Source organism: Miniopterus natalensis, chromosome 4, assembly GCF_054644295.1.
Source record: "Miniopterus natalensis isolate mMinNat1 chromosome 4, mMinNat1.hap1, whole genome shotgun sequence".
NCBI classification, from domain to species: Eukaryota; Metazoa; Chordata; class Mammalia; order Chiroptera; family Miniopteridae; genus Miniopterus; species Miniopterus natalensis.
In genome coordinates, this window is record NC_142084.1 from 53,772,186 (window position 1) to 53,798,286 (window position 26,101).

Below are 26,101 nucleotides of genomic sequence, written 5' to 3' on the forward strand. Positions count from 1 at the left end.
TGCTCTTAAAAGGGAGACCCTCATCACTGCCAGGTAGTCTAAATCTTTATCGTTAAGGATAAATTTACAACACACTCTTCCTGCGTGGTTTCTGCCTTGTTACTTATTTTACTCACCTTGAATTTGTGCTCTGTCAGTTGGTGGCTCTCAAGATTAGTTGGCCCATCTCCCAGCACTGGGTTAGGCCCCTGGCACCAGAAGGGGAGATGAAAGGCAGGACAACTGAAGTGAGGGAAGGAAACAGAGTCCTTTGACATGCAGGTATTTAAAGGTGGAGAGTTACGGAAAACACCAAAACTCGTTTGTTTGGGGTTTTTCATTCTTTCGCATGAGGCAGTATACAACTGTGGCTTTTCTAACTTTGTGTTTCTTGTGATTCAATCTGTATAGAAGCTAACGTATGAAGAAAGAATGGCCCGTCGATTACTAGGTGCTGACAGTGCAACTGTCTTTAACATTCAGGAGCCAGAAGAGGAAACCACTAATCAGGTACGTGTTCCTCTCAACTCCTTAGAAAAATAACAATTACTATGTCTCCTCTCCCCATACTCTTTACAGACACTATTCTTGGGATTGGCTCTGTGGAAAGTACAGGGCAGGTCAAAGAAAAGCATTATCTTATTTGTATTTATTGAGCCCACGCTGTGTGCCAGACAGTGTATTAAATGAAGCATAGAATTATTTCAGTGAAATCTGTTCTTTTTACCTTCTTATTGATCAGTTTATTCTCCTTTCAAGTATCTGTTTTTCCTGTCCTGTGCTTCCGTGCAAAAATAGCTTTGTGTGGAGTAACTTATTTTCCCTAAAATTGTTTGAAATACCTAGTGACTATTTCCAGTTACATTTTTAATATCTAGTCAAAGTAAATATCTGTGTACAGAAAAACTATGTCTTTATTTTCCTTCACTTATACAGTTATAAATCACTAATCAGCAGAAAACCTAAAATGCTGTTTTTGTTCTCCTGCCACTACCAAAAAAAGTCACTTCATGGATTTGATGTAAGCCATTTTTTAATCTCCACTGCTTCTGTTTCCAGATGTAGTCTCCATATTAAAGTTTTTAAAAACAAGTTTAAAAGATCAGGTAAACTCTTTCTTGTGTCTATTGAGAAATGAATCTGAAAGTTTTTCTGTTAAATACAGCTACCGCAAAAATCTCCCTTAAAGAAAACTAGAAATCTTGCTAGTTTCTTATTATTTCTATTATTAGTCTTCACTTCTTTTTTTCTGCCATTACAGGAAATTGGGTCTCCTCATGCTTCTGTAGGGAGTCCTCTGGATGGTCAAAAGGTTAAGCTTCCACCTTTCTTCTCTTTCCAGTCTTTCACTGTATCTATTTTCTTATGTTCTGCCTTGTTTGCTGCCATGTATGAATTATAAACACTATGACAAGGTCTATTTTCATTTAATGTCAGATGAACAGAATTCCTGCAGTGTGATTTTTCTTATCACTTACTACACACTGGAATTTGATTGTCATTACTGGATACACTGAACTTTAAATTGTAAAAAGTTTTCTCCTTATAACTCTAGGAAAAAGTGCTAAATCTTTAATAGTAATTAGACAAAACAACTCATGTATTTTTTGCAGTTTTATTCATAATGTTATATTTCTTCTCTCAAGCCAACAAACTTTTTTTAAAGGTCAAATAACTTTTTTCAGAGAAAATCTAGTTAAAACAATCTTTTATTTACCATTTGAGTAGAAAATGTCTTATAACAGGCTGCCTTGTCTTCACTGTACTTTGTAAGCCAGCGAGCGACTGTAGCATCCACTGTAATCACCATAGGAAGATGGTGGGGCCTTTGCTTTGCTTTTGCTTTTTTAACCAACATTTCATTGCACTCTTTTTTTTTTTTTTTTTTTTTTTAAACAATCCTATTTTTTATCCTATTTTTCTTTTAAAGAGAGTGGAAAATAGTTCCTAATGGAGTCCAGAGGCTATGTGGCTGAGGATTGTTTTGAGTGAAAAAAAAACCATGGTGCCACTTTTTCCATTTTTCGATAAAATGCTCCGCAGTACTGCAGCTGCCGGCCAGACGCACTGCCACTGCCACGGCCCTTTCGGGGACATGCGCCCCCCGCGTCAGCTTCCACCCACAGGGAGAAACCAGTGTTCCATCGTGCTTATTTTTATGAACAGTTTAGGGAAATCTAGCCATTGCCTTTCTCTCTGTTCCCCCCCCCCCCCCAAAAAAAAGAGACATTCATATTCATAGTTTTGGGTTTTGTTTTTTGGAGGAAGATAATTTGAAATATCGTATATACTTACTTCCAGATGTTTTCTGTTTCATATGCGACTGAAGTGGACTCAGACTTGATTTTGGGCTCTGTGATAAAAATATCACTGTTCTTCTAAGGGCCTTAAGTGGAGAGGGGATGAGACTCAGGACACACTGTACCACGAGGGGTTGAGGTTAACATGATCTTGCTCTGTTTGCTACAGGAATACAAAGTGTCCAGCTGTGAACAGAGACTCATCAGTGAAATTGAATACAGGCTGGAAAGGTCTCCTGTGGACGAATCAGGCGATGAAGTTCACTATGGGGACGTGCCTGTGGAAAATGGAGCGGCACCATTCTTTGAGATGAAGCTGAAACACTACAAGATCTTCGAGGGAATGCCTGTAACTTTCACATGCAGAGTGACTGGGAGCCCGAAGCCAAAAGTGAGCTAAAAATATGCCCTTTTAAGAGTCTTATTTTCTGAGGGGGGGGGGAAGAGTTTAGCTTCCAAAATACAGCCCATATGGTAGGAAAGAGCTACAGACCACCTTTCTCAATATCCATGACGTAAAATATCTGAAGAACTGTAAGTTCAGGGCCAGCTTCAGGAGGCCTTGGAAATCAATAAGGGTGGAACGGGGTATAGTTTGGATTTAAAGAATAGACTAGGAATAGGAATAGGAATAGGAATAGACAATTGAATGGACAAGGAGCTTTTCATACACCTACATCATTTACTTATGTGATGTCATCATTGCCACTCCCAAATTGCAAATGACTAAACTGAGCTCAGTGAGGCTAATTAACTTTCCCAAGGTAGAGAGCAGGTGAGTGGCCAGGCTTGAACAGGAACCCCGTGCCCGGTACAATACAGAAAAGGATGCTTTCCACTGATTACAAAACTTAGATCTTGAATCTACAAAACTTCCTACATTTACAAAGGGGATGGGGATGGGAATACTGTTGAGAATGCAAAAATGAAAGGAACATCTGGTACTCAGGAGGGCTAGGCTAACCTAGCTGGGATCTCTCCTTTACAGGTATGTAGAAATGCGGGTAAAGAGTTGTCCTGTCTCTAATGGGAGACTAGAATAACTGCTCAGTAGCCCAGCAAAGCAATAACAAGATTACACTTTTCCCTAGAGCTTGAGAGAAAAGAATTTTTTTTTAAAAAATACACCCATGATAAACTAAAACTTCAGTTTACACTGTCACGTGATAAAGAGCCAAAAGCCGAGAATTTAATAGGAAACTGAGTCCAAGATGATTAAAATCTTTAGGTTTCTGGTAGAAGCAAGCAAAAATTATTTTGCCCCATAGACACTTTCCCAATTTGGGGCATATCAGACTTCTATAGAATAGGAGGGAGGAAAAATGAGTTCCCAGTAAACACTTACAAACCCATATGAGGAAATAAACAAGAAACAGGAAAATAAAAGTCAAGTGCCCAATATGGAACAGTCTCATAAAATAACTGTTCAAAATGATTGAGGCAATTTTTAAGGAAATAGAAAGTTTAAGAAAGAATAGGACAGTGCCAAAGACAAGGCAAATTTGTAAAATAAGCACATAGAAATAAAAAATACACTCACCGAAATGAAAAGCTTAACAGTGGTAGAAAAGAGCTGAAATGAGAATCGGAATGGAAGGAAGGAAAGTTGTAGGACCGTACCTGAACCTTCGGTGTGTTAATGCTCTGTATATGTTGTTCTGTTTTCTCAATAAGGTAAGTTTTACTGCCATATTCTTTCCTTAAAACCAAATTCCAACCCTATAGTCAGAAAAAGATGGGGGAGGGGGGAATGCCTTCAAGTTCCAAACCCATATCCACTCCCTAATAAAATGAGACTTAAGCAAACTGTTATTAGAGAAAACATCTTTATTATATCCTTGGCATAATTTTGATAATTGCTGTGTATTCACAAACATGATACCAAATGCATGTATTAAAAATAAACTTGCCGCTTATGAATGAAACCCAGTAAGAAACATATTCACAAAAAGATCCCACGTTATTTTAAACTTTATTCAGTGCTTAAGATTACTCATGTTGTTCTAAGATTGTTGATTCCTTCTCTTAAACGATACGATGTTCAACTTGAAGATAGGCTGTTCATAACGTAACTGTCTCTCTAGTCCAGCCTGAAGTGTCCCACAGCTTTGGGAGCCCCTCCTTCCTCCCCCCTCTCCTTTCCGCATTGCCCTTCTTTTTCTTGCCTCCCTGGCTCATTGAAGAACTGTTTTTCCTGCATGACATATAAATTATATTACGATTATTAAAGTATGAAACATTCATTGTTTTAAAAATACATCCTTTTTTTGGCTTATGTTTAAAAAAATTTATTATACCCTTGACATGCTTGTTCTGAGACATGGGAGGACTGAAATGAATTTCTCATTCACTCTGTTTTCATTTCTCACTCCTTCCCCTCCCCTCTCCCATTAGCAGTCTTGGTAAAATTTTATAACTGTTTCTTATCATTTGAAAGTTGTATTCCAAGTATAATGGAGGTGAAAAACATGATTAAGGGAAAGAAATGATTCTGAAGAACTGGCACAGTAGCAGAATGCAAAAGTAATTGTATTACTAATCACAGCTTCCCTGTTCCATCAATTATGAAACCACTAAGAGTATAATTATGAAGTATCATGCTTTATATAATTTAATTTTTTAGGACTAAAAGTTATTAGTCTAGTTGATTAATTTTTAGGTTCTGGAGACTAAAAATATAGTTTCTGTAAATTTGGAGCTAATTGAAAAAGAGGCTGGAAAAGTTACAGCAGTCCGACCCTGGTTATTATGCACTTACTTATTAGTGCTGTTTCAGGCCTTTTCCTACCTTAGAAATGGACATTTCAAAACGATTTTTCAGATTCGAAGGCTTTCACAGGGAGTTGAATTTGAATTGAGACCATAGTGTGGTCTCAATTTGCATATTGATTCATATTAAGGAAAAAGTTCATTTTAAAAACTGAAGGCTCTAAAGGAGTCGGAATCTGTTAGGAATCTGTTAGGAATGCTTTTGGTTGCAAGGAACAAAACTGACAACAAAGAACTTACTGTGGGTTAAAAGCAGAGATTTATTTCCTCCCCTACCACTAAGTCTGGAGGTGGACTGGTGTAAGCATTAATTCAGCATGTCAGTCATATCAGGGCTGCTGGTAGTGTCACTCATGACGGGGGCCCCATCTTTCAACTGTGTAGTTCAGCAACTAAATAAAAAATCATAAGAGGGGTCCACTGACCAGTGGTTTTGTTTAAAGGTAAGGGAAGGAAGGGGGATCTACAGAAGATCCCCCTTCTGTAGGTCACCCTTCCTGACAATTTAAAAACGTCTTTATGTAGTTAAGATTAATTTTTACTCTATTTTTCACATTTAATTCTCTACCAACCTAAGTTAAAGTATTATTTGAAAATTATTACATTTAAATACTATTGTGTTTTCTGTAACATAATGGGAGGAGCTGGCATACTTTCAACCATTGATCATACGCTCCTGATCCAGGATTAAAGCAGCAGAGTTCCACCCACCACCAACCCTAACTGTTGCCTCCCTCCTCACCACCCTGTTTTATTTGTGTAACACAGTTCAGTGGAATGATTAGAGTTTTGGGTCTGTTTTCTCTAAAATAACCTTTCTACCTTCACTTTATAAGTAATACATTTTAATAGAGTACATCTGAAATAAGCAAAAAGAAAAATAATCAGTTAACATTCAATATAAAGTCCTCATATAATGTGACTGTAAATACCTACTTACATACATATTTTTAAAAGTAAAAGGAGGATATATAATGTTTAAAAACTAAAATAGAATTAAATTTGCTTGTTACCTACTTTTTTTACTCAAAACTCAATTGCCTATTCAGATGTTCTGGTTAACATCTGAACGTGAAAACTCAGAGCAAGAGCAGGTCCGCAGACTACACAGTTATTATTTATCAGTACCCCAAGCAGAGTAGTACTACACACATCCTTAATGTTAAATCTTGTTTCCTTTCACAGATCTATTGGTTTAAAGATGGAAAGCAGATCTCTCCAAAGAATGATCACTACATCATTCAAAGAGATCTTGACGGGACGTGCTCTCTCCACACCGCGGCCTCCACCCTAGACGATGATGGGAACTACACAATTATGGCGGCAAACCCTCAGGTGAAGAGGGGTATATATAGGTCTTGCTTCATTTCTGTGTACAGCTGACCCTTGAACAACATAGGTTTGTACGCACATGTCCACTTATATGTGGGTTTTTTCAGTAAATACTGTAAATGTATTTTCTTTATGATTTTCTTAATAACATTCTATTTTCTCTAGCTTACTATTTTGTAAGAATACAGTATATAATACAGATAACATACAAAATATATGTTAACTGTCTATGTTATCAGTAAGGCTTCCAGTGAACCAGTGGCTATTAGTTTTGGGGAGACAAAAGTTATATGCAGATTTTCGACTGCGGGGGTCAGCATCCCTAACCACCACATTGTTCAGGGGTCAGCTGTCCAGTGCTTACAGGCATTTATTTGAACAGAGGAACTGTTTAATTAAAAGGTACAATCATACCTCTTTGACGCAAAACTATTTTTCCAATTTCTACACCATCTCAGTTTGTGGGGATAGAAAAATTCTTATGAGTATTTACTCATTCCACCAGGGGTTTTTCTAGATGAATAATTCTGGTGCAGATGTGCATTCTTTCCACAAGTACTATTGAGGGCCTAATGTGTACACCTATGACAGGTGATGGGCTTGCAGTGGTGGGAAAGACAAAGTCCCAACACAGGAAATAAGCCAGTATACAAAATAAGTAAAAAAATAAATATCATTTCAGAAAGGATTAAGTCTATGAAGTAAAAAAAAGGAGGAAAGGATGAGATGAGTTGTATGTGCTATAGTAGAAAACAAAAAAGTATTTAAAAGCAATATACACACACTTAAATCAATGGAATTTAAATAATATAAGTGTAAATCATAATTCTGATAGTGCCCATATACAAGAGTCCCTCTAATCTGTAGGTTCACTTTCCATGGTTTTAGTTACCAGTGGTCAACTGCAGTCCAAAAATATTAAATGGAAAATTTCAGAAATAATTCATAAGTTTTAAATTTCATGCCATTCGGAACAGCGCAATGAAATCTTGTGCGGTCCTGCCCAGGACATAAATCATCCCTTTGTCCGGCACAATAAGGTATTTAGAGAGAGAGAAAGAGATCACATTCATATAACTTGTATTATAGTGTATTGTTGTAATTGTTCTATTTTATTATTAGTTGTCACTAATTGCTTGCTGTGCCTAATTTATAAATTAAGCATTACCATAGGTGTGCATGTAGAGGAAAAGCAGTATACACAGCGTTCGGTATTAACCTCGGTTTCTGGCATCCCCTGGAGGTCTTGGAAGGGATTCCCCTGTAGATAAGGGGGAGGGACTACTATAGCATTCAGGATTTTTTATTTGTTTCCACTCAAATGTTTTTTCTTGTTTTTGCCCTTAGATTTAGGATTTTAAAAAAATCAATTGACTACTTAGAATTTAATAGGCAGCTACCGGGGTATCATGTTACCATTCCAAAATTGCAAATTCTTTTTTATTGAATATGTTATATATTTTAGGCACTATGCCAGGTAGGGGACACAAAAATGGGTAAGAAGTGACTTTGTACCTTACGAATTCATTGTGTGATAGGATAATTTTACAAAGTCTGCAGAAGTCATGTAAATAACATGCTTTTTTTTAAAAAAAAAAAAAAGGGAAGCTAAAATTAAGTTTTATTACGTAACTGATGAAGGTTGTCCTGGACTTTTTTTTTTTACATATATTTTTATTGATTTCAGAGAGAAGAAGGGAGAGGGAGAGAGAGTGTTGAAACATCAATGATGAGAGAGTTGTCATTGATCAGCTGCCTCCTGCACACCCCCTGCTGGGGATCGAACTACAAATCTCCTGGATCCTGGGTCAATGCTCAGCTGCTGAGCCACGCCCAGCTGGGTGTCCTGGACATTTTCTAAAATCTGTGATCTATTTATATCATTCCATATTTCTTTTGAAGGAAATATGAAGTGTTAGAAAATGACACAAATAATTTTAGCAAAGTTTACAAATTTTTAAGCTTATTCAGTGTTCCTCCTACCTGATATACATTTCTTCAGTAATATTAAGATTAGAATGAACCTCAAATACAGCAGTGCCTCAGTTTTCAAACATCTCCGTTGACCAACATTTCTCGGAAGTTGAACATGCCAAGCGGCTTCCGCTGAGGGCAAGATCCTGAGGCCCAGCTATCGCCTGCTGATCCCTCGGTTTTCAAATGTTTCAGAACTCAAATGGTCTTTTGGAATGGATCACATTTGAAAACGGAGGCACCACTGTAATCCACCAAAAATTAGGTTGTGACAGAACACAGCAAACTCTTCGGTGCCAGTGGGTGGTTTCCACATTAGTGCACTTTCTTGAAGTTCTAATGTTTTAATCAATGGATATATGACCATCACTTTCCAAAATAGTCAAAATCACCACCTTTACTTAAAAAGTTACATGTTAATGTTTATTTGTGTTCACATTTGGTGTATTTGAGGGAACAAAAGTGGAGCCTGCTTTTTTTTCTTACTGTATTTTCAGTATACTTCCTTGACTTATTAACAAATTTCAATTTTCTGTTCTCTGCCTATTTAAAAGTGGAGAATTTCACAAAATCTAAAATTTTTCTTCCTGTTGGGTTCTTTATTCCTCTTTCCCCTAGAAAGGCTGGGATATATTACGGAGACAGAATTAACTGTGTTCCTTAAACACAACAGTACTGGGATCCTGCTGTTGATTTTTAGGCATTTTTCCCTGGCAAATGTTTTAAGCTGTTTTTGGAGTAAGCAATTTTATAGAACAAAAGAGCAAAGATGTAAAACTGTGATTACGAGTCTGCTTCTAGTCCTCTTAAAATTATACTGATGAATTTTTACATGTAGAAAAGTTGTGAAGGGGAAGGTCTCACTCACTGTGCAGGGCCAGTGACAGTGTGCAGAGTTGAAGGGAGCAGCCTGGACTCAAGGGTTAGTGGTCTCTGAGCGCTTAAACTATTTACAAACTGTGATGGGTCACTAGATAAAAGAGGGCTGCTGGAGATCCCTGTTGGAAACAGAAATGGAGGAAGGGATTGAAATCAAGAGACAGACAGTCTAGAACTGCAGAACAGTACTGATGGTACTGACGGTGTAGTGCAGAATTCAGAGCAACAAGGACCTGAGCAACAAGCAGACCAGAGTTAGATTTCTAGCCCTGCCACTCCTGATCTGTGTGACCTTTAGCAAGTCACTTAACCTCTCTGTTCCTGTTCATCTATGAAATGATAATAATATGGGCTTCAATAATACATGTAAAACACTCAGTTTACCTGGCACATTACTGTGCTTTCAATAAATGCTAGTTATTGTCATTATTTTAATTCAAAGACACCCAATAACCTGTCTTAGAGCAGCAGCCCAAAGAGCTGGCAGAAGCCTGAGGAGACAGGATGTAAAGGGTTAGTTATGTGTCTAGGTGTCCCGCTCCCACAGTACTGTGAGATAGTAAGCAAATCAGTTTGGGATGGGATTTCTACCCAAAATGCTGCTGGTGTGTGGTCTCCTGACCTCCTGGCTTTTCCTTTTTACCACCCCCATGGGAAAGGAGCGAGGCAGCAGACGCGGCTGTGCCGCAGCTGCGGGCCTGGGTGGAGGGAGCTGAGACTACGGCACCAGCACCGCTGACAGCTGCTCTCTGCTCCCAGCGTCCTCAGGGCCGGGAGCCCAAGGAGAGGCCACTGCCCTCCTGGCCACACGGAGCTCTGCCCTGTGCCAGGCCCGGGAGGAGCCCACGGTTAACCCTCGCTGGTCCTCCGACTCTGCTTCCCTTTGAAGAGAAGGCAGAGAAAGAAGTGGACCCGTGTACATGAGGTAGCCACAGGCCCAGCCCCTCACAGAATAGCCATGAGTAAGCAAACAGCAACACGACCGCTCCGAGGGAGCACGAGTCACAGAACCCAGAGGGCAGAGCAAGCAGGTCCCCAGGGTGCCGCTGTCTCTCCCAGTTAGTGGGCCTGCCCATTATTCTAAGCAAGAGGGTGGCGCTAAAAACCTCCTTTCCTACCTAAATGACCAAAGGCAGGCATAGGAGGGAAAACTCAGGAAGAGTGTCTGAGGAAATCCTAAAAGTGGGCATTTAGGACTGAAATTGAAATTGTTGTGAGAGAATATTTATAGCACTTGGTAATAGCCAATCACTATTCCAAGTTTCTGAGCATGTTGCCTGATTGATTTCAATTTCAAAAGTAAAACTCCTTTTCCATCTTAGGGTCTTCAGTAGCAGTTATGTCCGGGTTTAGCTTCACTACCAGTTAGAAAAACAAAGCGGTATTTATACCATGACAAGTGGCAGACCGTTTTTCTACCTAACCCTTGCATAAGTTGTCATTTGTTGCTTTGGGAATACTGTAATAGAAATGTTTAACAGTATCATAATCTCAACTTTATATCTCTTATTGTATACTAAAGTATTTTGCCCTTCTTATAATTTGTGAATAAAACATGATTTAAAAGAAGCATGACATAGTAGGCACTGAAAAAAATTCAAAAGTAAAAACTGAATTTTTCAAAATACGTATTAATCCCAAAAGCATAACATGTAGTCAACAGAAAACTGAAATTGACTCCCTGCTTCCCTGATGCCCTGTGGTTATCTTAAAATTTTTTCACATTTTAAAAGTATCTGGGTTTGAAAGAGAGACAACTATGCCTATTTTTCCTGGTACACTGTAGCCTACATGTGTGAAATGACCAAGGGAGAGAGGAAAAGGCTGGAGTGGAAAAATTGGTGCAGTAGTGAAACACAGCAGAGCTTCCCTGCGCAGTGGAAAATAATTACTGAAAGCAGCCAAGAGAGAAAGGGTGCGAACCAAAGAAAGAGGAAAACACTAAAGTTCAGCAGAGTATTTTATAGACTATTTTTCCACCTGGGTCAACCTTTGGGGAATAAGAAATACATTAGGCATTGCTGACTACATCCAAATTCTACTTGGGATAGAACACACAGCCCTAAACATACACCAAACTGTGCATCACACTCGATGTGTGCCGCTCAGGCAATTCATAGGAGACCAAAGCGGCCCCATAGTGTAGTGAGATATGAGTGATTGTGCAGTGTTACAGCAAACCGAATGCCAAAATGAGGATCACAAATACAATTTACTTTAGACTGTAATCCTGTCTTTAAGGCACAGCTAAATCTAAACATGAATGTTTTACTTTGTTTTGCTGTGTTGCTAAGTTACTCTGTATTGCACTTGGATTTTGGAATGGCTGTTTTGCAGTTTGATGTTTCCTCACATTGCATTATGTATACAGTGGCAAGCTTTTATGAAGATCTGTGTGCCACAAGTTACATTTCATAAGCTAGGAAATATAAATGTTATTTCCATACTATATAAATAATTGGCCTTACATGAGGCATCAAACAGTCTTTACAAGCTGGATGTTTAATACAGAATCACTTTAAGAATTCAGCTTATTACTTGTACTGTAGCTTTAAACTCTGTGGATTTGTTTGGAATAGAAAAGTAGCACACAGCTGAGTTAAATTTAAAAAGATAGTTTGTTGATTGTGTTTTGTTTTAGCATTATAAGGTTGCTTCACTCATTTCAAGCTTCGCTTTAAACATTTACTTCCATTATTACTTCATGTGTTAATAATAAAGCAGAAAGAAATGAGAAAGTTAACAGCAAATGCAGCAGCATTAATGTGCCCAGAGCCTAATTATGATGATTACTAGGGTTAATTGGCACATTAGTGTGATTACAATTACTTAATGCTAATATTGTATGATCTTCCTCATAAGTAACACGTTCAGGCTTAAAAGCCTGCACTTTCCATTGTGCACACTGGAGGCATCTTTTTGAAAGTGCTTCATTAAATTCTTGATTTTTCCCCCAAATTCAGATGTCAAAATTATACATCTTATTAGTTTGGATGTTCTTTAAATGTTCCTGGTCATTAATTGATTAGTAACAGATACAGTGGGGCAAAAATAGGTTTACAGTTCATACAGAAAATAATACAATGATTAATAAATAATAACACAAGAATAAACTGTTTCGAGTACTCACAACTGTAAACCTACTTTTGGTTAACAACTGTTAACCAATACTATATTATCAAACTAATAATTCTGCCCCCCAAAGACCATACCTTTTCCCTTGATGTTCAGAAGTGAAGCATGATGTAGGAGTAAAAAGGTGACAGATGTTTACACTCCTTTTTCTTAAATTTGGGAACTTAAGGAAATATCTCTGGCAGTATTTGTGCATATGGGTCTAAGAAGTAGCAGTGAAAATCTTGAAAACATTGTAGAAATGTGTAATGTTTAAAGTAGTATGCCACTTTTTTTGAACAGAGGAGAGGAGGCGGGACTTATCCTAAGCATTGTCAAATGGTTAGAGCAGAGCAGGATATCTTTCACCTTATGCCTCAGATGCAGCCCTTGCATAAACAAACACCTTGAATATACCTGTGTGCTTGGCACCTTCAAGCACCAGCGGAAGCTAAAAAGGTTGATCTACTCTCCACATATTCTGCTTCCTGTGCTAAGATTATTTTGTTTTTTCCTCTAGAGTAAATTACCTCCTAATAAGAAAGAGAGAGGGAAGGGGAAAGAGGAAAAGAGACAGAGAGAGGGAAAGAACTCCATTACATGGAGAAAAAATTGTATTTAACAAAACAGTTCTAAGAGATGCTTCATATCCATTTGGTTTTTGTTATTATATTTATATTCAGTGCTGTAATAACTTAACATTTTGAGCATTGAGTATATACAAAATACAGTAGCAAGTATTTTACACCTGTTGACTCATTTAATCGTCATAAGAGCCCATGAGGGATTAACAACCCATAAGGGATTAATTTATGATTCTGTTTTACAGATAAGAAAACTTACTTAGGCAGTTGTTACTTATAAAGGACAGAACTGATTCACAAACCCAGACTGACTCCAGAGCTAGGGAGTGTCATACGAAGGTGTCTGGGGCTCATCCCAGCATTAAGAGCACTGATGGGCAGGGGAGGCATTGGTTAAAAGAGGTATTTGAAAGAATCCAAAAAAGAGAGATAAGAACATACAGAGATTTGGAAAGATTAGATGAAGTTCATTTTCAGATTTCAAGCTAGCCTAGGGAATCACAAGTGTTTGCCAGGAACTCGGCATAGGAGAATTTGTATGATGTGGCCTGAACTTCAGCTACAATTAATCTAAGTTAGAAATAATTCCCCTTCATAATGTCATACTTCATGTCTCCTTGGAAATTTTCAGGAAGGGCAGTGTTTGAACTGTGACCCTGACAGCAAATATTGTGAGTGCTAGAAGAATGTACATATCTGATGGTATAAAGACTACTTGGGAGTATTTCTTATGACCCCCTCTTTCTGTTTGGTAATTCCCGATTCTCCTCCTGTCCGTATTACATTCCTACGTGCCTTTTCTGAGTGGTCATGGCCCTTGAGAAGTCCAGGCTCTGGGAAGATCTGGTGAGCCCCACTAGCTGGGTCCCTGCCCCTCACTGCATCCTGCTGTGGGGTTTTTCCTCCGTTCCCTCTGCCAGTGTCCTCTCCCTCATCCCAGCCCACTACTCTCAGGTGGAACTCAGAAAGCAGTTCTTCAGACCACACAGAGCACCTTGCCCCTGCTACCTGTCTAACTGGCAACTTGGAATGAAAATGGAAGTCAATGGTAAATTTCATTTTGATGATGAAGGCACCTGGGGACTGCTCTTCCACCCTGAGCCCGAATTCCCTAGTCTAATCGATAATAAACTGGCTTCTTGTTTCGCCTTCCTTGCTGCTCCCCTTTGGCCACTGTCAGAATCTATAAGTATATCTGCTCATTTTCCTGGGAGATGAGAAGAGAAAGTAGAGGAGAAAATCCTCTATTTTGCTGCTCTGCTTATAACAGTGAGGAAAAAAATTAGGAGAAGGGGCTAAAACAAAAAGCCAAAGTGACAGTGGGTGATTCATTCATGTCACCTGGGTCTTGTAAATGCTGTTTTTGTCTACCCATATGACAGCTTTTATGAGATTTTCAGTTGTCAAATTTAGAGATGAAATACAGCTTTTCATTAAGTAGGCCCTTATCATATGACCACATACTGTAGGTACTTAACTGCTTCTGGTCTTTGAAATGTGTTCGCTGCACGCAGACAGGGCGCCCTGTACCCAGTCTGCTCTCCTGTCATCCCTGTGCATACTTACTTCATAATGCTCATTTTACCATGCCGCCACCTCTTTTAATGTATGGTTTTTGGAAGAGATACTACTAACATTCAATAAATATATTACTGAGAAGATCTGACAGAAAACTAAAATCATCTAGTTTGATTTCAAAATTAGCTACAACCAGTAGCTATTTGACCACAAAAATGGAATCATGACCAGACAGGATGTCCTGCTGCTGTATTTTACAACCTGGCTTCCTGTGCTAGGCAGACCTCACCAGATCTCGATTAATTCAGCGAGACTGTCATTTTAAATGCCATCCTAGATAAAACAGTAAAGCTTGTTTAACTCTGGGAAAGTACGTTTCCGAGAGGGGTTGGTGTCCTCACTAATATGACACATTGATTTGCTAATAATGTCTTATGGAGAACATGTTAGTTATTTTGCATAGCAGCTAATTCCTTTCCCCGATGTCTCCGGCAGGGCCGCGTCAGCTGTACTGGACGGCTAATGGTACAGGCTGTCAACCAAAGAGGTCGCAGTCCCCGCTCTCCCTCGGGCCTTCCTCATGTCAGGAGGTATTTGAGATGTTCCTTTCCTTAAGCATTACTATTATTTTACTGCTGTAAGTTCAACTGTCTTAGGATCACGGTGACCATAAAGGCAGCGTAGTTTGGAGACAATGTGAGTATAACTGTCAAGTGCATACAGTGCATGGCTCCTTGATTAGGCTCCTCTGCAATTCAGAAAGGGGGGGAGCAAACATTTCTTAGGGAGCGGGTGTATTCAGCCCGCTCAGATACTCCATCACTAGTGTGTCAAATAGGGCCCACTTTTACATGAAGAAATCAAACCCTGGCACCTTTAAATAGCAGGCACATTGACGAAAATATGAGTAAATGCTACACAAATATTCAAAACCAAGAGCTGTATGGATTGACCATTATAAACTATTGTCACTAGGTTTCTTAAAATCAGCTAGCTTGCTAATGTTCATTTTTCATTTTTCAGATACTTCGTTCAAAAGTTTATTTTAGACCATAACCTTATAGGTAATATTTTTCATATTTTAAATACTCAACAAATATCTGCTAACCATTGAGAATGCTTTCTATTCCTAGTAGCCCTGAGTTTATGCAAGGATGCTGATGGAATAGTGATGGGCAGGGATGGGGGAAGGATATTGCTTCTTAGTAACACATTTGCACTTAAAAAAGAGTATGTTAAGTCAGCCAGCCTGTCATCTCGGGTTCCTATTTAGATATTTTATAGACAGGGCATGTTCAAATAGTCCTGACAGTAAAATAGAGGCCACACATGCAAACACCTTTGATGGAGAGAACAAAAACTAAACTAGGCTCACAGAAGGCACCAGGAAGAACTGAGTGAGCACCAGACAAGTGGTGTGTCTGGACCCACAGAGCCCTTTGTTCATTTGGAAGACTGTTCTGGCACCTAAGCAAGTACAAATGTAATTCTGACTTGTTTGTGGCAACATCTGCTCACAGGATCCTAGGCCTGTATCTATGGCTGTAAACACACATTTAGTAGCACATCCATTCTCTTGATTTTCTTCTGCTTTTCTTATGGTCTTCAATATAGTTAAGCTTTCCCATGTACCACTTTTCCTAGAAAAGCACTTTGTTCAAAAATTAGATCTGTACTTGTATAGAGTAAACTATATTAAAAAGTTGATAATCAGCCTATTATACCAATCTTCTGTCTGTTCTACTCTTTTTCTAGTTAAGTGTTTTTAAACTTATCTTCTAATGATTACAGGCAGAATTTGCATTCAGCATCTTGCTCTTTTCTTCTTAAGTCTTCCCTGCCAGTACTTTAAACTTGTATTGCTCTTAAAGATGCCTCTGGCAACATACAAGAGAGATGCACAAAATCTGGGAGATTTCCACAATTTTATTTAAAAGTAAAAAAAAAAAAAAAAAGTATCTTTAGGTAAGTGGATAACCGATGTAAAAGAAAACCTTAAAATGCAATTTGTTTTCCTGGTTAATATGAAAAGGAATTTTGATTAGAAAGATATTAAGTTTCTATAAAATAATAAACTTCTAATTTCCGATACATTTAAAATCACAGTGGAAAGCTACAGTAATTTCTGTTGAAAAAGACTTGGTAATAAATAAATGAGCAACAGCTGCTGCTATTTCTCATACAGCTTTACAAATATTTATTTAGGAAAAAACATTAATACAGAATACTCCATTTTCTCCCATTTCCCCTTTTATGATTTATACTAGTTTTAAGGATTAGGAGAGCAGAATTGTTTAAGATGTGCAATTAGCAGACTATTAAATTTATAATAAACTTCCAAATGAAACAAGATTTTGCTTTGCTGACTTTTTTTTACGTAAACCTTGGGGACAGAAGTCACGCAAGGGTATTATATTATTACCCCATGTATTTTTTTAAAAAAAAACAAAACAGATGACTAAGAGCGTGGAAATAACTACTGTCTGTCTATCATCCATCTTGTTCTCAGGCCTCGTTCTAGGTCAAGGGACAGTGGAGATGAAAATGAACCAATCCAGGAGCGGTTCTTCAGACCTCACTTCTTGCAGGCTCCTGGAAACCTGACTGTGCAAGAAGGAAAACTCTGCAGAATGGATTGCAAAGTAAGAGTTTGTTATTGTCTATAAATCTGTTGTGTTTGTTCTCCCCTCACTGCCATTTCTCTTTAGTTTCTTTTGGGGAAGTTTATAAAGTATACACCTTTAATATGTGTTCCAGCTTGAGAGAGGAAAACAATCAGCAAAATATACAGGATGTTTATATACTGTTTTAAATCATGCTTTTCCTTTACTTTCAAATGATTATTGACTGTGTTTACTTAGAACCCTATATACCACATTCCAGAAAGTCAGTGGAAGGTTTTATCCTTTTTTTTCATTTTGTTGAAGTAAAAAATGTATTAATCAGTCACATGTCCTAATCATTAATTAGCTGAGCTTCACTCTTTATTCATAAAAATTTTATATGCATGTACTACTCTGATTTTGTTCCTCCCCTGTTTTATTTCTGAGAGAAGTGAGAGTGACAGCCTTGTTCCACCCATTTTACAGCAGGGCTTGTGAACTCAGGGAGGTCAGAGTTCATTGCATGTGTGAACTCTGAAATAGCACACATGGTGTGCGTGATAAAGCTTTCATCAATTTCTCAAAAGAGCTTAAGGCCAAAAATGTTTAAAAACCACTGCTCTGAAAAACTTTTTGATTGTTTGCCCCGTTACTTACTGATCTTAAATATGGTTAAGGTTTTTAAAAATTATTTGGGCTCCCTCTGCTGGTTTTCTTTGGGATTGCAAAGCACAAATATCAGTTTAGAGGATTTGGGCATTGTTTTTACAAAAGTAAATCTGGGCTTGTAGAAATAAAAGGATCTATTTAAATTATGACCTGATTATAATAACCTTAAATTCCTGAGATCAGGCTTTCTTTACTTATGCAACCAAGACTGGGGTTAGAAAAGGTGTAGTCGAATCAAGCATTTTCTCTTTGCCTTAAAGTGAATAGCTCTCTCCACTGGCACAGGTATGTGGTGAGTTAGGTGGGTTGAGAGTACACAGTGCTTTAGGCCTGTCCTACTAAACATACTGTGCCCTCCGCAATGCATGGTCCTGCTGGTCTGGGTTCTAACGTAGTACAGTGGGAACAAGCAGTGCCACTTTATTTCTACACTTGGGAAGGCCTAGAACCTGACCAGAAGTATTCACTGCCTCTTTCTACATTCCACTTCCAGTGACCTGACAGGTAAAGCAGTGTATGTGGAGATCTGGGGGAGAGCAGGGGGACAGATGGGAGAACATAAGAGCTTGACCCTCTCACAAACCATGCTGCCCAACTACTGCTGTTTGCTTCCAAAATCTCATCCTTTTGACCAGTAACTTAAATGTACTTAATATTTTTCCTTTAAATTCTCTAGACCTTTGTGACATATCAGGGGGGACATCCTTTAGGTAGTATAAATGAGCAGCAGGAACGGAATTTGAGTTCTCTGGCTGATTTTGGTAGAGCTCAAAATCAGAAAAATTGTTTTGCAGTCCAACTGACATCTTTTTGTATGTAATTTCCCACTAGTAAATGTGGGGTGGGTAAAAGGGCCGTCCTCATTGGTGCTTTTCTCCCCATTCAAAACCAAAGGCACAGCTGTGAAGAGCTGACAGATGGCAGCCTTCCCTACCCTTCACAACCTGTTATTAGCAATTAAATGTGCTCTTGTCTGATCTCTGGTCAATACAACTGTCATGGTCTCAAGATTTTGTGATGCTAATTTGTTGATATGGCTTTCTGGGTAATTTCATATTGTTCTTGTTAGTTTCAAGGATTATCAAATAACAGTAATAGCCCTACTTGCTGATGGATGCATTAACTAATGTCTCCAGAGCTATGGCAACTCTGATGAGAAGCTTCACAGGGTATAAATGCCAGCTGAGTATCTGTGATGGTTGGACATTTTTTTGTTAGAGCTCAGGGCCCGATGCTGACATCATCCCAGTCATCTTTATAACCCTAGGTGAGGTAAGATAAGTTTTTTTAATCCCCATTTCACTTTTCTCTAGGTTACTCTGTAACAAATATTTAAACATGAGCCCACAAGTGTTTTGGAAGCCACTGAAAGGTTTTAAGCAAAAGAGTAACCTGAGCTGATACTAAAAACCATCTTTTGTACTACCAAAGGAGGAACTTATGCTGATTTCTTAGCTACTGATTTCATTGTTTTAATATTAGAGAAGTTTATATGCATTTTCTTTCTGGTTTAGGTCAGTGGGTTACCAACCCCCGATCTAAGCTGGCAACTAGATGGAAAGCCAATCCGCCCTGACAGTGCTCACAAGATGCTCGTGCGTGAGAATGGGGTGCACTCTCTGATTATAGAGCCAGTCACATCACGAGATGCCGGCATCTACACGTGTATAGCCACTAACCGAGCAGGACAGAACTCATTCAGCCTGGAGCTTGTGGTTGCAGGTAGGCTCAGCTGTGAATCCTCTCTCTCTCCAAGAACAGCCATCAGATTTAGAAATATGAACTAATCTTACACCAGTAACCAATACGGAAAATAAATCAAACTGCTGAAAAAATAGATCGTATCATCAAAATAGCCAATTAGGGCATGTTCTAAAGCTTAGCAAATCAGAAACATTCATTTTTCTTCAGTATTTACCTCTTCTTTCTCACTAGCTTGGCTGAGAGAGAGAAGGATTTTGTTTTTACCGGGTCATCCTACTTGTGTGGGGGGGCCCTCGGTGTTACATACAGAGAGGGCAATAAATAGCAGCAAGGACTCCAAAAACCAAACTTGGTGTATAAGAATTTGCTTAGGCATAAAGTTCTACAGATATACCTACCTTTTAAAGTAATGTAATATACACTGATTTCAAATCCAAAATTTAAAACCTTTCATTACCCCCAATGTCATAGTCAACTTAAACTAGGGTTTGCTTTTTAACTGATTATACTGTCAGGTAAACTTTGTAAAAATATTGTTATGTTAAGTCATACCCTTAGATAAGGACAGTCTATTTATGGAAAGGTTTATAACATCCTTAGGAGTTGAACATAAGTAAAAAAGATTCTGATATCTGTTCTCTTAAAAAAAGAAAATGTTTTTTCTCATCCTACCTCTACTAGCAAAGCGCCTCATATACAGTGTCTCATTTAGTCCTCACAACAGCCCTATAAGATAATTAGAGCAAATTAATTTTCATCCTGTTAGGGATGTGGAAATTAGATTGATTCGCCCAGGGTCCCATTAGTCAGCTGAGGGCCAGTCTCCCAAGGCCTGTTGACTCCTAGTGCTCTTCCAAACACTGAGAGCCACTGAGCTCTTTCAGGAAGCAGAGTAGCAGTGAATATGTGGACTGTGGTGCTACGTGTTAGCCACGCTTTAGTTCTGTGGACAGTGTTCATTACTACTACACACTAGGATTGATTTCACTCATTCCTCTAACTATCCCTCATCAGACTAAAACCATTTGGTTTTCTCCTGTTTAATGTGCCATCTGTCCTCAGGACTGACCCTTGAGGTCCGAGAGACATCTCTGTTAGAGGATGGCAGTGCATGGTAATTGGAAGCAAAGTCTTTGTCATCAGATCTCGCTTCCAATCCCAGCTCTCGTTTACTAGCTGTGTCCTTTGGCAAATAAATAACATCGCTGCAATTTCATTTCCCCATATGAAAAATGGGGAACATCATAATGCCTCACCTGTTTTATAAGGATTACATCTGTGAGGCTCTGCATCACTGGTACCCCGCATAATGCTCCCCAGTGGTAACTGCTGTTCTTCCTGGTGAGTTGCTATGACATTGAGACACTTTTTATACACTTTATACTTCAAAACTGGAACCCAGAGGGAATACTAAATAGGGTCTGTTCCCACATCCCCCAAAATAGACTAGGTCAAGTAACCATGTAAAGCCCAATAAAACACAACTCTGCGTAATTCAGTCTTAGATAGTCGTGGGTATTTGAAATGTTCAGGTAGAGTATCTGTCCCTTCACCTGTCTCTCCCTTGGCTGCTTTGTTTTGATATATTTGTCACTCCTGAGGACAGGAAATGGTAGAGAAAGACATGCATCCTCAAATTCATTATTGGTAGCTCAGAAGAAAATAACTAAACCTTAGTTTTTCTCTGAAGTTGTTTCCACCTCAGATCCAAGAAAACAATTTCCCCATGGATGGTGACATTAGAGTGTTATTAACAGTCAGTTCTGGTTTTTTCAGACTAATGAAGTTATCCTTTTATATGGCTTCCTTCCTTCAAGGTGATAAAGTTGTCCTTTTATAGCCCTTAGAAGAATACAAATTGGAATCTATAATTTATAGGTAATGATTTAAAGCTGCCATGTTTAGATAAAGCTGCCTCTCCTTTATTTTTCTCTGTTTAAATCCTATGGTACTTCTCACTTAAGCCAGGACTTACAAAGTTTCAGAATCTTCATAGCAAACATTTCAGATAGCAGGGAGAGGGTTCCAAGTGGATCTGATTCCTAGAAACACATGTCCCCCTCAGCACCACTAGGTGGCAGTGGTTGGAAGGGCTGTGCCTGCATATTCACAGAATTAGCACCGCAGCCGGCCCAGATGCCAGCAGTGACAGAAGTCTCGGGCAGTCTGTCAGACAGGCATTCTGTGGAGCAGATGGCCGACGGACTGTGTGGGCCTGTCAGACTTGAATTAACGGAGGAAACAAATGAGTGGAATGAAGCATAGTCACCTTTCTTGGTGAAATAATAATTTGGAGAAAGGACTAGCATACGTGACAAATAGTATCATAAACTAAACGGTCTGTTTAAGCAATATTCCAAAAAGCTTTTGAATTCTTTGTAGTGCTCCTTTCATCTATCACTGACAGATCATTCATGTCGTGTTTTCTTAGCTAAAGAAGCACACAAACCCCCTGTGTTTCTCGAGAAGCTGCAAAACACTGGCGTTGCTGATGGGTACCCAGTGCGACTGGAATGCCGTGTTTCCGGAGTGCCACCACCTCAGATATTTTGGAAGAAAGAAAATGAATCACTCACTCACAGCACTGACCGAGTGAGGTGAGAATACAGTGACTTGGCCTAATCTTAATGATACGTGAAAACACAGTTTACAGAGCATGAAAATCTGTGTAAGAGTCATGCTACTGATGATATCAAAGGCAAAGATCACTCTCTACCCTAATCTGTGATTAAGCCTGTAGAAGAGAAGTGATGAACACATTCTAACTTAATCTTGTGATTTTCTTGTGTGTGTTTATATCTAAAAGAAAAGACGAAATCTTTTGCTGCAATGGTGATAAGAAGCTATTCAGTGGTTTGGTAAAGGCAAAGCCTTAACTAGAAATTAAGTGCACAGATTTATTCAACCTCTTGGCGTCTGCCCTTCTCTCCCATTAACTTTAATGGGGCCAGCAGCCTCTCCAGAATGAGGACGACCCTATTATCGCCTGCCTGCACTATTCTGTTTCTAATGATCTAATTAAAAATGATGCTTCATGTCCAAAGCCACTTCTTAAAAATTTAGAACCCTAATGGCCTTATCCTTTCCTCTAGCATGCACCAGGATAATCATGGCTACATCTGCCTGCTCATTCAGGGAGCCACAAAAGAAGACGCCGGGTGGTACACAGTGTCAGCCAAGAATGAAGCGGGGATTGTATCCTGCACTGCCAGGCTGGACGTTTATAGTGAGTGCCACTCCATCTTATTGCATTTATTCATTACATTAGGAAAATCAGACGTCTGGACAGCAAACCACATTACGGCTATTTAATCTTATAAACTTGAGTGGGGTTTTTTCTGCCAAAAATTTCATATTGCTCTTTCTCTTTCTATTTATAGTTTCTCAACATTAATAGTGAACTACACCAGGAGAACAAATACCCAAGTATCATGCAGGAACTTTGCATTATTAGCAAAATATGCATGTTGATTTCTCTTATGTTGGCTAGTCAGTTGTGGCTTCCTTACCTAAGCATCCATAGGCATTAACAGTAGGCAAAAGCATAACCATGTTTTTTTCACATTATTCTTGTTACTGTGTTTTGCAAATGACTGCCTTTATATTATAATCCTATCACAGTGTCTTACTGCACTCTAAATGTGTGTACCATTGATCCTGGAATGCATACTTCTGTGGCTTAGTGCTTTTCTCATTAATATATCTTAAGCAGCTGAACAATAGGTTTGTGATTGTTTTTGTATTTGTGTACATGCATCCTAAATTTAAAGAAAATCATTTTGAATTTACAAACTAGTACAACATTATGTGATCTATTGACATAGAGAAAACCACCAGAAAAAATTAAGAACATGTCTCTTCTTGAATAAAAAATAACTTTGTGACATTTTTCAGAAACTGAGTGACCTCAACCTTCCCTACTGCCCAGCTCCTTTCTATTGATTAGTGTTAAAAGATCCATCCAGGATACAAAACTACTCTAAATATTGTGGCATTTATACATTATGAACTCTGAAAATTAAAAAAGAGGAGGGAGATGAATTAGGAAACCTGGAGACTGTTTCAAAGAATTCCCTGTGCAATAGCAAATATTTACTGTCAAATGAACTATACTTTGTCTTTATTATCTAGCTGTTCTAGTCCCAATAATCTGTATAGACAGTAAATCTGAAACATGAGTAAAATGTGAAACTGTACTTAAATTTTAGAATTTCCACCATGGATGTGTTCAGTCTTTCATAAAGAACAAGTGCCTGGTGTATATCAAAGACATTATGTGTGTGAAACATCTGAGGGCTTCCCAGCAATCTTGGTTAAAATTTTTTTTTTTTTTTTTGTAGCCCAGTGGCATCAGCAGCCACAGAGCACCAAGCCAAAAAAAGTACGCCCCTCAGCCAGTCGCTACGCAGCACTTTCGGACCAGGGACTAGACATCAAAGCAGCGTTCCAACCTGAAGCCAATCCATCTCACCTGACACTGAATGCCGGCTTGGTGGAAAGTGAGGACCTGTGATCCGACATTCTTGTTGAAGCTGAAACACTGAAACAGCCTTGACCAGCATATGCCTTTGTCACATTATGTAAAAGGCAAAAACATACCTTTGACTGTAAGAAATTTAAAAAACCAAAATAATATTTTTCTTACTTGATATACCAAACTAAGAGTTTCAGTAGGTGATACTAATAGAAATGTACACATTGCACAGAACAACTCTTGAATTGATGTGATTAAAGTGGTCTGAAATGCCAAAATACTAAAGGAAAGCAACCAATTGTTCAAAGGTAACCACAATTCATATTATCATAAGAGCCTTTAAACACTAGTTTTAGGTGCTATAGGGCATGATAGTGCGGAATGCTTAACATGAGGCAACTGTACCACAAATACTAGAATGATTCTGAAGTGACAGTGTATTCAGACAGCTACAGTGAACCAAGTGCAATATGTAAGGATGAAAAAGGAGGAAAGAAATCCAAGTTGATGCCTTGTCTTTGCAAACTGTTCTATATTAAATCATAAGGAGGGAATTCCCTTAAATTTTAATACTATCAAGTATTTTTTAACAAGGGTAATACCTTAGTTCCTTTTTATGTGTTTTATTTTCTTTTCATGCTACCTAGGTAGAAAGCTTATTTACAAACCATATTAAAAGGCTAATTTAAATATAAATAATATAAAGTATTCTGAATAGAACAGAAATATATACAGTCCATTCCAGGGAAGGCGTCCAAATAACCAAAGTGTTCAGAATTTGGAGGAAACAAAGGTCTGAAAGAAGTAGGGAGAAGGAAGGAAGGAAAAGGTACCAGCATACTTACATTGTATTCATTTAGATAAAAGTAGAAGGGGCAAGAGACATGGTAAAGGCCAGGCTTTTCTTGAAAATTAATCTAACATGTAGGTGAAAAAACAGCCATTCACGAGTTAGGGAATCTAGGGTCAGCTGGAAGTTGGAGCACATGTGCTATGGAAATCTTAGTGTGTCTGAAGTTTGTGTAGTAGTTGAAGATTTTAGATGTTTAGAGCAAGTTGACAATGGACTGAGACTGCAAGATTGGCGTAAATGAGACATTGCCTGTAGCATCTAGTCTACCTGAGGGAAATGGACACTTAAGAGAGACAAAAACAGGTTTATTTTTTTCAATGGCACCAAGACATGGTGAAATTTATCAGTTCACATCCCTGCTCCCATGAAGCCTTGCTTTAAGAAGGTGCTGCATTCTGAGGAGTTTGTAAAGGCACCTCAGCAAAGACTGATTTTTAAATGCACTTGATTCTGCATCAGCTAGACTGTTGATTCTGACCAGACTTGATGGTTTTAAGTCGGAACCAATAAATATTAAAAAGAAAAAATAATTTGGCCTAATACTATAAAACATGAGGCTTTAATGGTACTTTGCTATGAAAAGAAAACACTGTATTCCTTATGCAAATCACGTATACTTTTCATTATTTATAATAAAAACGATGAACTCTCTTAGCTCAGTTACTCAATTCAATACATAGTATTTTTTAAAGTACTTTTATATCTGTGTAACACCCCATATATTTCATATTACTGCTTCACATGTACAGCTTTCTACTTCTTCGTAAGAACACCAACCAACCAGGTTTTAAATGATTAATAGGCTGAGCACTGGGTGGCAGATGTTCTATGCAGTGGTACAGCTTCTTTGACCACATTTATATGCATTACTAATATGGAATTTAAGATACCATACTAAGTCCCTCAAGGACCTACCTATATTGTAGTACTATGACTTATGTCATATCTTACTTGCCAAATTTTTCTGAATGTGACTTTTTGCTAATTTGCTGGGTTTGGGATTAAGTAGCATTATTTTGCCACCTTTTATGTTGTATTTATAAAAAAATAGTACTATCATACTACTTTGGGTTGTTGTGCTGGTGTAATGTGGATTTAACATCAATAAATATTTAACAAGTTATAGTTGCAATTTTGTGAAGCAAAGTATTCAGTCATTTTAGTTTTCTATTGCTGCTGTAACAAATTAGTACAGAGGTTTAAAACAATACTCATTTCTTAGCTCACAGATCTGTAGGTCAGAAGTTTAGGCATGATATGGCTAGATTCTCTGCTCAGGGTCTTAAAAGGCTAAAATCAGTTATGTTCACTAAACTGTGTTCTCATCTGGAATTCAAGATCCTCTTCCA

The 26,101-nt window shown here is 38.4% G+C and overlaps 1 protein-coding gene across 4 annotated transcripts in view; it reads left to right on the plus strand.

The window, feature by feature from the left end:
• The window catches only part of PALLD (palladin, cytoskeletal associated protein), a 344,882-nt gene extending 320,369 nt beyond the window's left edge, over positions 1 to 24,513 (plus strand). For 3 of the 4 annotated variants that reach the window (XM_087816541.1, XM_087816544.1, XM_087816545.1), the window contains 10 exons: positions 391 to 489; positions 1,241 to 1,291; positions 2,449 to 2,670; positions 6,234 to 6,383; positions 14,945 to 15,039; positions 16,959 to 17,091; positions 19,236 to 19,443; positions 21,857 to 22,022; positions 22,518 to 22,651; positions 23,766 to 24,513. In XM_087816541.1, the coding sequence (XP_087672667.1) occupies positions 391 to 489; positions 1,241 to 1,291; positions 2,449 to 2,670; positions 6,234 to 6,383; positions 14,945 to 15,039; positions 16,959 to 17,091; positions 19,236 to 19,443; positions 21,857 to 22,022; positions 22,518 to 22,651; positions 23,766 to 23,938 (1,431 nt within the window). In that variant the 3' untranslated portion in view covers positions 23,939 to 24,513. The remainder of the gene's footprint in view (positions 1 to 390; positions 490 to 1,240; positions 1,292 to 2,448; positions 2,671 to 6,233; positions 6,384 to 14,944; positions 15,040 to 16,958; positions 17,092 to 19,235; positions 19,444 to 21,856; positions 22,023 to 22,517; positions 22,652 to 23,765) is intronic. The other variant, XM_087816543.1, reaches the window with a different exon arrangement.
• Positions 24,514 to 26,101: the final 1,588 nt, after the last annotated feature.